The 11,718-nt window shown below is 42.3% G+C and overlaps 1 protein-coding gene across 1 annotated transcript; it reads right to left on the bottom strand.

Moving 5' to 3' along the window:
- Nucleotides 1–2,854: 2,854 nt before the first annotated feature.
- Nucleotides 2,855–4,338, bottom strand: LOC116791732 (alpha-tectorin-like). Its single transcript, XM_032698016.1, has 2 exons — nt 3,811–4,338; nt 2,855–3,433 (listed from the first exon to the last, which is right to left on the bottom strand). The coding sequence occupies exons 1-2, from the start codon at nt 4,336–4,338 to the stop codon at nt 2,855–2,857; spliced, it is 1,107 nt and encodes a 368-aa protein (XP_032553907.1).
- Between the last annotated feature and the right edge of the window lie 7,380 nt (nt 4,339–11,718).

Genomic DNA, 11,718 nt, shown 5'->3' with positions numbered 1-11,718 from the left:
TGTGTCACAAGCAGGCGGCACAACTGAAACTGCATTACACCTGCATGGAAAGTACATAGCAGAGTGGTTATAGAATAAATCTTTGTATTTTGTTATATCCTGCAAGGCATGTCTCAAGTGCAATAGAATCCTATGCCAAATTGTGCAGATTTGCTGTGTACAGTCATCTTTAGTGTGGCAAACCCAAAAGTGAGAAATATTACAACTTAACTCATAACACCCCATTAAGAATATAACAGTGAATTTGCAATGTATGGCTGTCTATCCATAAAATGAAGTCCAGAAGAAACCAACAAATTAGCTATCCAACACAAGTAAGATAATTTTAATTCCTTATTGCATACAGTAAGGGCAGTAATTTGTATGTGAAAGCATTAATAGACAAAAAATGCCCCTTGCCTGTTAAGCAAGGTGCAGTTATCTTATAATCTGAATCTGAGATATATTTAGACTTCTTATAGCAAGAAGGAGGAATATAAAGGAGACATTTTAGGATAAGAAAGTAAGGAAAAATTCAAGTTATATGCATAAAAAGGAGCCCAATCTCAAGTAAAATCTATAAAGCTCATGTGGAAAAGCTCTGAAGGGTGATTTTAAAATGTCAATATTTTCTGTTGAAAACTGGACTCATTCAAAGGTGAAAACAATAGCAAACCAGTAATATCAAAGAAGGGTTACTATGGAATGTAAATGATGTATATTAGGCCTATAACTCCATGATTTATGTTTCAGGTACTTTGCTGTTTCCTAAAGTATCATCTGATACTTACGTCCTGTTGTCATCCTTCACTATCCAGCTGTCACCAAATTTATTTGGATCCTGTTCTAGGACTTTATCCGGGTTTAAAAAGTCATCTAGTTGGTTGTCATTGAATGTTCCACAAAGACCACACAGCTGTCCTTTGAGACTTTCATCAACCAGAATGAAAAGCTCCTGGTCACCATCAAACTTAACCTGGATCCCTAGAGAGGTATCAACGACCACGTAGTGTCCTTTTATGGCTACTCTGGCTCCATGGTTCAAATCCACAGGAAGTTTAACCTGAACTCCATCCACCTAAGGAAAACAAAACCCACAAAACCAGGTAAGTCAATAAAGCTCCCAGGAACAAAGGGGAGGTCTGCACTGCCAGCACTATAGTTTTCTCCACTGAGTCAGCCTTATTCTAGTGAACAATGGAGATAGAATTTTGAGGTTAAGCAGAGACTAAAGCAGTATACACTTATTTTCTACCTTGAATAGTGCCTTGTAGCACAAGTTTAGCTTTGTGCTGTCACAACTACACACAAAGCAATACTTGGAATAGTTAATTTAAAGCTAAATCTTTGAGACTTAGTTCAGTAAAAGCTTTCTATTATAGATGAAGTCATGGATGAAGCTGTTTCATCCTACAAGCTCATTTAGAAAATATCTGAATAGACAAAAAGAAGCTATGCTGATTTCTGCCTTTTTGGGAAAAAAAAAAGATGGCACTTTTAGCATGTGCGGTCTTGGAGGTGAATAAATCAGAGAGGGCTGATTCAGTTCTTTTGGGCAGAAATGTAAAGTGCATAGTGATAGATTGTTTATGCTAAAAGTAGAACACTTACATAGGTCTCTCTATTTTTCTTCAAAACAATGTGAAGGTTTTCCAGTGTGACAGAAATGGAGTTCAAGGCTGTCCAGTTCGGGTTTCCTCTATGTTCGTTTCTGGTAGTCACTGAGAACTTTTCAGAAGAATTTGTGCATCTCTCAACAACAGTATAATTGCAGTCTCCTTGGAAATGGTACAGTCTTCCATCAAAGGTTATATAATGTGGATCCCCAAAAATGTGGCAGGTGCTGTGATTCAATGAGTAACATCCCAAGAGTCCATTCTGTACCTTGCAAACTTCACTTACTTCACATGTGTCTGAATTGCAAACTACAGTCCCATTTCCAGCACATACACACTGGCCTACACAGTCTGGTTGCCAAAAAGATTCTCCTTTCTGTTAGAGAAATTCAAATAAATACAAATTAGAAGAGTTAATGGTAATGTTGAACTGTGAAACAAGCCCCAGGACTATGTGCCAGAACAAACCTCATAATATTTGTCATTCTGAAGGCAGCCACAGTTGCTCATGGACACACACTGTCCCCCGCTGATGACAAAACCATTGTTGCATTCACATCCTTCTACACAAGGTTTGCTGCAGTTCTTAGATGCAAGAGGATCAGTGCAGGTTGCTGGACAAGCACTGGTGCATGGGTTGTAATGACTGTTGGGAGGGCATGCAACAGCTGAGAAACAATAAAAGGCACTGAATTAACAATCACAACTCACAGGAAACCACTATTCAATAATGTAATTGTTTTGCCCTAGTGACAACTGTAGGGTTTTTTTGAAGCCTGAAGTTCTGCCCCCTATCGGAAAGTAATATAGTAAATATTCCACACGGAAAAAAAAGCATGAATGTCTAACAATATATCCTGGATATTAAGTATCTCCAAATCCAAATAAAAACTTTGCCTCTCTACACTAGATCTTGTACACAGACAATACATTTCCATGAGTATAGGGATTGCTAAATGGATTAGATGTAGCCTGGAAATTAGCAAGTCGATTCAAGGCAAAACATCTTCTAGAACTCAGAGGTGATTTCACATTAACAGAGGCATACTAGTACTAGTTTGACAAAGATTCTTGAGATAATGAACAAAATTCTCCTCTGTTCTCTGGCAGAAAACAATAATGGCAAGACTTTTGCAGAACTTTATTTCTCAATATTTTGTTGTAATTATGTGAAGAATTTAAGACACTTAAGCTGTGTCAATTATTGGCTAAAATCAGGCTCTTAAGACAACAACAAAGCTATTGAAAGACTCATTTCACTATGGAAACTCACGGCAGAAGGTAGCATTCCTCCAGGGCAGAAGAGTCACGCCGGCTGCCTGGCACGCGTCAGCGTAGGCCTCCAGAGCAGCACACAGAAACTCCTGGCCACCATTCAGGGCACAAAGGTCGTAGAGGCAGGTGTCAAAGTAGCTCTGGGGGTTGATCACACTGTGGCACGTCTCAAAAGAGCTGGGCCTGCTGGTCAGTATGCCACAGAAGCGGTCCGACTTGTAGAGCTCCTCCTCCTCTGCACTGCAGGGTGGGGAGGGGACGGGGACACCGCAAGAGGGGTCACTGTCTGGGACCTGCCAGCTCTCCCCCAGCGCATTGGAGTCTGCGGCTTGCTGCCCGTTGGGCATCATGTATTCGTCGTCTCTCCGGTTGTTGAAGTTCCCGCACATGCCACAGGTCAGGTTGAAGTAGGTGGTGGGCACCTTCACCTCCACCGAGTGGTCAGTGTCATAGGACACTGTGAGGCTGAAGTCTGTCTCCAGGACGACGTAGCGGCCGCTCTTGCTCACCGTGATCGCACCTCCCGCTGCCCTCACCGGCAGGGTCTGGCGCACGCCGTTCACCTAGGGCAGACACAGCACCATGGGCCCTGGACTTGTCCCTGGCCTCCCCGAGGTCTCCCGCCTGGGGAAAGCAGCTGCCAGGCCAGGCACGGCAAACAGTTGCCTGGGATACCCTCACACCCCACACCCCTGGGGCCCACAGAGCCGTGTCTGTGTCCTGCGCTCTGCAGGGGCCTCTGCTCAACAGAGAGCACATTCCCCGGTTGCCTCTTCCTCCTCCAACCCCTCTGGAAGGGAAAAACAGAGGAACCCAGTGGCTTCAGGGGAACCCCCCCAGGCCTGGAACAGTGGAGGCAGCTGGTACATGCCAGGCCCTGCCAAGAACAGCCAGCCCTGCCTTGCACCCACACCACGCCCGTGCCAGCCCCGCTGCCTACCAGCACTTGGCTCTTCTCCTGCTTGAGGATGGCAACGCGCTGTCCGTACACCTCAACCAGCACTTCGCGCACATAGGACACCCTGCTGTTGCCACGATGCTCGTTCTTGGCCTCCACATTGAAGTAGGGCAGGGAGGTGGTGTTGGAGCACACTTTGGCCAGGGTGTAGGTGCAGTTGCCCATGAAGTTGTGCGTCACCTTGTCAAAGGTGTTGTAGTGAGGGTCCCCGTGGACGTGACAGGTGCCGTAGGAGTGTTCGAGGCACACGGGTTTCCCACCCTGCACCCCGCAGTACTGGCCCGCAGGGCATGAGGCTTCGAAACACTGGACTTTGCTTCCCCGTGCGGGACACGTGCACTTGGAGGAGCAGCTGTTGTCCGTCCAGAACTCAGAGCCCACGGGGTAGTGCTGCCCGTTGTGCCAACACCCACACTGCTGGCTGGGCACACATTGGTCGTGGTAGAGCAGGTACCCGCTGTCACACACACAGCCCTCCACGCACGGCAGGCTGCAGGTGACTGGAGCCATTGGGTCAAAACAGGTGGCAGGGCAGGCAGTAGCACAGGACTCATAGTGACTGTTGGCAGGACAGGCTAATGCTGTGTAGTAAAAGATAAAGGTATATATTAACCTTTTTTTAACTACTTAAGTATTGGAGTTTTTAAATATCATATTGTGATTGCTTTTGAAATGTTTGGGAATATCTTGGAATTAGAGGCACTTTGATACATGCCTTTGTTGTCTTGACACACTCTCATTTCTTTTGAGATTTGGGCTGTTTAAGGTTTCAGTCATAGAGAGCATTTCCTAGGATACCTCTTATTCTCAAAGAAAGATGTTTGCTTGAATTCTTGCACTGCACTGAAGGTATCAGTGTAATGTTAGCTATTTGTCCTAAACATGGGTTATATTTATATTATAGTCCTGATATTTAATTCTAATCATGTCTTAGCTTCTTAATTCATATTTTTTAACTCCACCAAAGACTTTAATGTTTGTTAAATAATCAAGATGTACGAGTGTTCTATTCTATTTTTTGGATTCTATTACATATATGACATATATCTAACCAAGGTAATTAGGGTTTTTAAAGACTGTTATATTCTGTTAAGAAGACGTGAGAACTGGAGTTTCCTGAGTAATATTTTTTTCAGCTTCTAGATGTTCAGGTCCACTAAATTAAATCAGCGCAAGGCAGGGAAGAGAGGTCCTGCAAGTTCCTTCAGCAGAAAAAACAGTTGCAGAGACAGCTCACTCCCACTTGGAAACCACATAACCTATGTGAGAAAAAGCCTCAGTAATGTCCTCAGCTGATAATATGCTCCAGATAGATACTGAAGCCAAATGTGAAACAAAAGTCAGAATGAAATCAGGCTTCAGTCATTCCAGTGTTTTCAGACACTCTCTTTAGTCTCCCCATCTCCTTCAACACAGAAGGCACATAGGTCACTGAATCACTATTCCCTGTTCCTTTCATTCTGGTGGGAGCAGATCTGTTCAGGACTTTCAGACAGTATTTGAATCTTGTTCTAAAAATAATATGGGTGGTTTTTATCTATAATGTATGCATGAACACTTGAGGCTGAAATATTCTTTATTTACTCTTTACCAATACTCACAGAAGAAGGGTTATTATTCCCATTTACTCCCTAGAAGAGACATCTATCTATCAAGACATACTTGATGCCTTTTGTCTTGTGTCTCTGTGTGTTTCTTTCCCTTCCCTCTCCTCTCCACCCTCACTACCTTTTCCACCTTCAGTTGTGTGGTTACAATCTCCATTACACAGACTTCCTACTTCAGTCCTGGCCTTTAATTCCAGGTCACCTATCAGTGTTGCCTCCTTTCCCATATGAAACCATGGATGAGCATACCTTTATAGAACACTCTAATGCTTTCCTCCACATCCATAGGGATGACACTTTCTACTCTCTTATACATTCAAAGCAGCTTAACTATTTTCTCTAGAATCTTACCAAAGGAGTCAAACTGAGGACTACATATAACCCTGAAATCTTTAGCCTGATCAGTCAAGATTCTCAATGTTACATGAATTCAAAACAGTGTATTGCAATGCTCTGTCTTCAGGAAGTCCTCATAATACCCTCCTGACAAGTGGTAATTTCCAGTAATCTTTGATACATACGGCAGAAAGTTGCATTTCTCCATGGTGCCAGCTGGACTCCTGCAGCTTGGCATGCATCTGCATAAGCCTGTAGGTTTTCACAGAGGGCTGCATTGTTCAAATGAAGTTCACAGAGATCATACTGACAGCCTTCAGAATAACTTTGTGGATCAACTACTGAGTGGCAGTTCTGGAATGGACCATTTGGATCTGTGATCAGACCACAGTATTCATTGCTTTGGATCATATGTTTTTCATCAGTAGTGCAATTTGGAGTATGGCCATAATCTGGTGAGCATCTAATGTGGAAGAAAAAGAAAAAAAAAGTGGAAAAATTAACGGACGAACTTCGGATTCACCAGCACCAAAGGTGCTTTTCAAATCACATCTAACAAAACTACAGGTTCTGTTCCCAGACTAAGCATAACATATTTTAAATCCCTACATTTCGAACTCTTAGGAAAGAAAATCAGATTGTAATATGATCTCAGCCTGGTAATACTTGAGAGACCTGGAAGAAACCCATTTTTGGCTTTTTGGTAAGTCAGGCTGCCTACATGGAAAGGGAAACAAAGGAGAAGCATTCAAAATTAAACCACTATGATTATTGAATAACATATTATGAAATTATAAATAAAGAGTAAAGTATCTCAGAAGAGTTGAAACAATGTTGAAATGCACATTGAAATGTGTGTTGAAATGTACATTGAAATGTACAAAAGAAAACTAGCCAGGCCATTAGTAAAACCCATGCTTGACAATTTTCATCTGAGTTGAAATCAAAATGCAAGCTCTTGGCGAGGAGTACAAGCAAGGTCTTAGTGAGGTGTGTTCAAGACACAGATTTAGCATCTAACTGAATGGAGAGGGAGGAAAATCCAGTGATTCAGGATGTAGATGTGATACTCATGAATGGCCACAAATATGCTTCCTAGGAAGGCTAAATAAATTAAGGAACTTTAATAATCTCTCCCTATTTTTTTCTCTTCATACACACAGAATTGAAAAAACCAGGATGAAATCCAGCTGCCTAGACACATCAGTCCAGTGCTGAGATGCCTAAGGGTCTCCAAGAAATCTGGTTGAAGGCTGAAGACTTATGAAAGACTCATTTGTTCTGGTTGATCTTATCTCTTGGTAAGATAACCCACAGAATTTAAAATAGCACTGAACCCTGTCAGTGAAGTCATTCCCGCTGGTGAGTACTACAGGAGAGACTTAGGTTTGTTCATTTATACCCATTGCCATCACCATTTGCTTCTTAATTATGTGAAGAGTGGAAGAAATCGTTTTGACATTAGAAACCTGTACAAACCAAAGGCACACCTACTGATATCAAGGCACACCTACTGATGCCAAGGCATGCCATTAAAAAAAATACCATTAAAAACATTTTCTGAGTTGCTACTTAGGAAATCCTCAAGAGAACAATTATCCAATCTGCTAGGTACATTGAAAAATCATTCAGGTCTAAGAATTAGTCATAAATTACATAAAACATTACCATAATTAGCATCCTGAAACTTGCTGGTGGTAAATCTAGGTCTTTTAGCTGGGCAGCAAAAGGAAAGCCTTCCTGGCTGAGGAAATAGCACCTCCTTTTATCTGTTGCAACCCACAGGTGGATTCAGCTGTGCATGGCATTTCAGGCTCTATCTCCATTCTCCCTGTCTGGCCTGTATTTGTACTTGATGTATTCTCTGTGTTTGCTCAAACAGTACTTCACTAGGGGAGGAAAGAAGCCCCCATGGCCTTTCTCTCCTGTCAGCATGGCAAAGCAAATGAGAAAGGGAGTGTCTCTCTTATATGGGAGTATTGTTTGCTTGCACTTTTGTTCCCTGGGTTGCATCAATGTCCCCAGAGACACATTCAAAAACAAGTATTTTTTTGCTGATTTAAGTGGCTGCTGTTCCTGAAAACCCCAATGTGTAAGTAACCCTAAAACTCAAGCCCAGAGGTCCCTCCTGGGGTATGTGATGTGAAGGTATGGAAGCTATGGGTGCAGTGCCCAGCACCTGGCAGGATCCAGCTCCAAAAAACAGGGACAAAGCCCTTTCTCATGGCAAGGTCACAAGAATGTTATTGGCTGTCTGAGCCCAGCAAAAGCCTGAGCTTTTCCTGGTGAATCATTATGATGTGAGGGAATAAAAAGAAAAACAAGCCACCACAGCTGGACTCTCTTTGGGCACAAAGAATATGTGGAGTAAAATTTGCAGTGGGAAGAAGGAAGGGATCATTACCCTGTACTCAACACTAGTGAGGTCACACCTTGATTCCTGTGTTTAGTTTTGGGCCACTCACTATCAAAAAGACATTAAGGTGCTGGAACATGTCCAGAGAAGAGCTGGTGAAGGGTCTGGAACATGAGTCTTGTGAGGAGCAGTTGAGGGAACTGAGGTTGTTAGGGCTGGGGATGGGAAGCCTCAGGGGACACCTTCTCTCTCTCTCTGCTGCTACCTAAAAGGAGGTTGAAGTGAGATGGGGCACGGTCTCTTCTTCTGGGTGATAGGTGATGGGGTAAGAGGAAATGGCCTCAAGATGTACCAGGAAAGATTTAGAATAGATTTTAGAAAGAATTTCTTCACCCAAAGGGTTGTTAAGCATTGGAACAGGCTGCACAGGGAAGTGGTGGAGTCACCACCCCTGGAGGTATATTTAAAAGATGTCTAGAGGCACCTGGGCTCATGGTTTGGTGGTGGATGTGGAAGTGCTGGGTTAGCAGTTGGACTTGATGATCTTAGAGGTCTTCTCCAGCCTAAAAATTTCTAAGATTCTGAGAATTTTTCTCTTTTTAAGCACAGTTAAATTTTCTGTGAAACTTTACCCAGAATATATTTTATCCCATGTGCTTGACATTTTTGACCCCCACACAACAGCTAATTAAAACCCGAGTCATTGCATAGCCAATAGCTGAGACCTACCTCGAGTCATTGTAAACCTGCCAACTGTTGCCAAGGCTGGCCGAGTCTTCTTCCATCTCTCCATCTGGGTTAAGGAAGTCATCTGCTTTATGCCCGTTATAATTTCCACATATTCCGCAGACTTTAGACATATAGGTACTGGGAAGAGTGATTTCTGCTCTGTGATTTCCATCAAACTTGACATGCAGCCCAAAGTCAGTAGCAACCACAACATACTGCCCACTGAAGGAAATATTTACACCAGGTGCCAAGGTCAGAGGGACCACCTGGCTGACTCCATCAACCTGCAGGCACAGAGAAGGACAGGCATTATAAACACTTGAAAAGAAGTATTTTTAATGGTGACTTTCTTAGATCCCTATATTGAGCATAAGGCTTGCACAGTGAGCAGTAAGAACTCACACTGTGGTATTTTTTAACATGAATATTGTATATGGACACATAATTGAGGGCCTTGAGGCCACAACAATGTGGCCACATAGCTTACAGGTGTGATCTTGGTGAACTAGATGCAGCTAGCAGAACTCCAAGACTTAGCATGGTCAGCAGCAACTGTCTACAAACCTATTCTTTGGGTTTTTTTTAAAAATCAAATCAGATTAAAAAATGTAGTTATAATGGATTCTCAGAAGATTTTCAGGATTGGACAAATCTTGGAAAAGCATCTTTTTGGTTTTTCTCTTTTTTTTTCTCTTTTAATTTTCACATTTGAAATGCCAGACAAAAGAAAGCAAAGTTCCAGGCAAAGTTTTCAATTTATTTAAAATTTACTAAAATTAGTATCTACTCCTTTGTTCTTATTAGAAATGTAGGAAAGTTTGGTTTGCTTAGAAACCTATATGTAATAAAAACAGTAAATACAGGGGAAAGGTACAAGAGAGAGGCTGTGGGACTCTTTTGGAGTCTGGCTTTTCTGGATATACGAGTTTTCTATGTTTCTAAGATGAGATGGGAAAGGTTTTGGTGTACATTCAAATCTTTATCTGCTGTCATTTAAATCGCTGTACTATTTTCTTGTAAGAAGGGTGGTAAATGAAGTAAGTTGACCTGTTCATTTGCTGGGGGGTTGACTCAAACATTTCTGCTGCCTTGGCCCATTATGGAAAGGATCCATAAAGAAGGTTTAAAATACAATAGCTGGCCAAGTGACACAAGCAGTGTAAGGAGTCATCAGATTGTCATTCCGGGACTCTCATCTGGCCCTGCTTTATGGTAAATGCCAGGTGTTAAGTGAAGTTAACAATGAAGTGGAATAAGTAGAAATCAGGGATGAATATGAAGCTTTACAGGTTGCCACACAGGATCAAGAACTAACTACCAGCACAAACTCAGTTAATGCAAGGCCTTTTTATTCCCTGTTACACACCAAGGCTGAGCACGGGGAGCAGGTTAGAAAAGTAAGCTAGGCCACCAACCACACCTGGAGTGTCAGCTCTAACCCCACCTTTTAACAACACAGCACAAAATTTTAGCCTGTGCTTTAAGTTCTGAAATTCCAGTGTTTAAGAACTTCACATTACTTCTGCTCCTAAACATCTGACTACAGTCTAAATATTGCTGTATGGATGCTGGAAATTTGTAGTCATTGTACAACAATTTCTTCATTCATGCTATGAGATACTGCTGATAGACAGTGGGCTCCAACCTTACCTTAACAGCTCTGTTTTTACCCAGATTGATCCTGTAGTCATACACATCAACATCCACGTATTGGACGTAGGACACACGAGTGTTGCTCCCCCTGTGCTCGTTGGCTGCTTCCACATTGAAATAGGGCAGGGAGCTGTTGCTCTCACACAGCTTGGAGAGAGTGTAGGTGCAGGTGCCCATGAAGTTGTGTAGCTGCTTGTCAAATGTGTTATAGTGAGGATCTCCATGTATACTGCAAATTGCTTCTGGAGACAGGAAAAAGGAATATGTTCTCATTAACACATGGATACATCCAGAAAGCCCACTTCGTTTTGTAGTGGGAAAACACAATCATCCTAATTGTATAGATTACATCTGGAAGAACTGAAACAGAAAGGCAGATTTGTAAGGCATAAGGCAATGCCAGAGAGATACCTATAGAAACTAACTGAAGCAAAGTGGCGGTGGTAAAAATTGCTGGTGTCCTACAAACCATTAACTAGCATACGAGGTTGTCTAAAATTACCTGTCACTGGTGGTGGTGTAGGCTCTGTTGGTGTAGTTGTAGGTGGTTCAGGTGTAGGATCAGCTTCTGTTAGTGGAAAAGACAAGGCAATACAATGAGCTTTTACATTACAGGGTGAACACTACTTACACGCTAACATACATTAGTTATAACTTACTCTTCAGCAGCATAAACTTAGAAGTTTTTCAGTGAAGTAAGTAGAACTGCCTATTTTTTAAAATTGGGGTTATGTGGGTTTTTTGAGCACTGAGGGAAGCTCATCTGATTGTTAGCTTGATCAACAACTGAGCTCGGACGGCCTCTCTGGAGCTGGAATTGTATTCAGAATCGGGTATGTGACTCCCTCTGTTGTATGTTAAGACACATGAAGGTCCTGCTGGCAGCAAGTGTTGGCAGGTCTGATAGCGAGAGGAACAGAGAAGCTCTTGTCTCTTGGAGTTATGTTTGTGCACCATCCGGTGGCTGAATCATGTGCTAATACACCTGGAAAAATGAAGAACTGGCTCTCCCTAGCCCTCAAACAAAAGAAGGCCCCAAGTCTTGTTCATGGCATTTTAAATAAAATCATATGTTCTCAGGGTATGGACCTGAATGGAAAACTTTGTCCTGGGTAGTGTAAATTTGAAACATCCCATGTTATTAAATAAGTAGTATTTCACAGAGAAGAAGACCTATTAAGACCAAATGACACTTTCTGTAAGTTTTTC

The sequence above is a fragment of the Chiroxiphia lanceolata genome, chromosome 10 (assembly GCF_009829145.1).
Source record: "Chiroxiphia lanceolata isolate bChiLan1 chromosome 10, bChiLan1.pri, whole genome shotgun sequence".
Lineage (NCBI taxonomy): Eukaryota > Metazoa > Chordata > Aves > Passeriformes > Pipridae > Chiroxiphia > Chiroxiphia lanceolata.
This window is presented reverse-complemented; position numbering and strand designations above follow the sequence as displayed.

Bases quoted from the DNA above. Each gene is read 5' to 3' on its own strand.
- LOC116791732 (XM_032698016.1), bottom strand. From the start codon at position 4,338: ATGGCTCCAGTCACCTGCAGCCTGCCGTGCGTGGAGGGCTGTGTGTGT. The intron at 3,434-3,810 runs GTAGGCAGCGGG...TGTCTGCCCTAG, and splicing joins AGGAGAAGAGCCAAGTGCTG to GTGAACGGCGTGCGCCAGAC.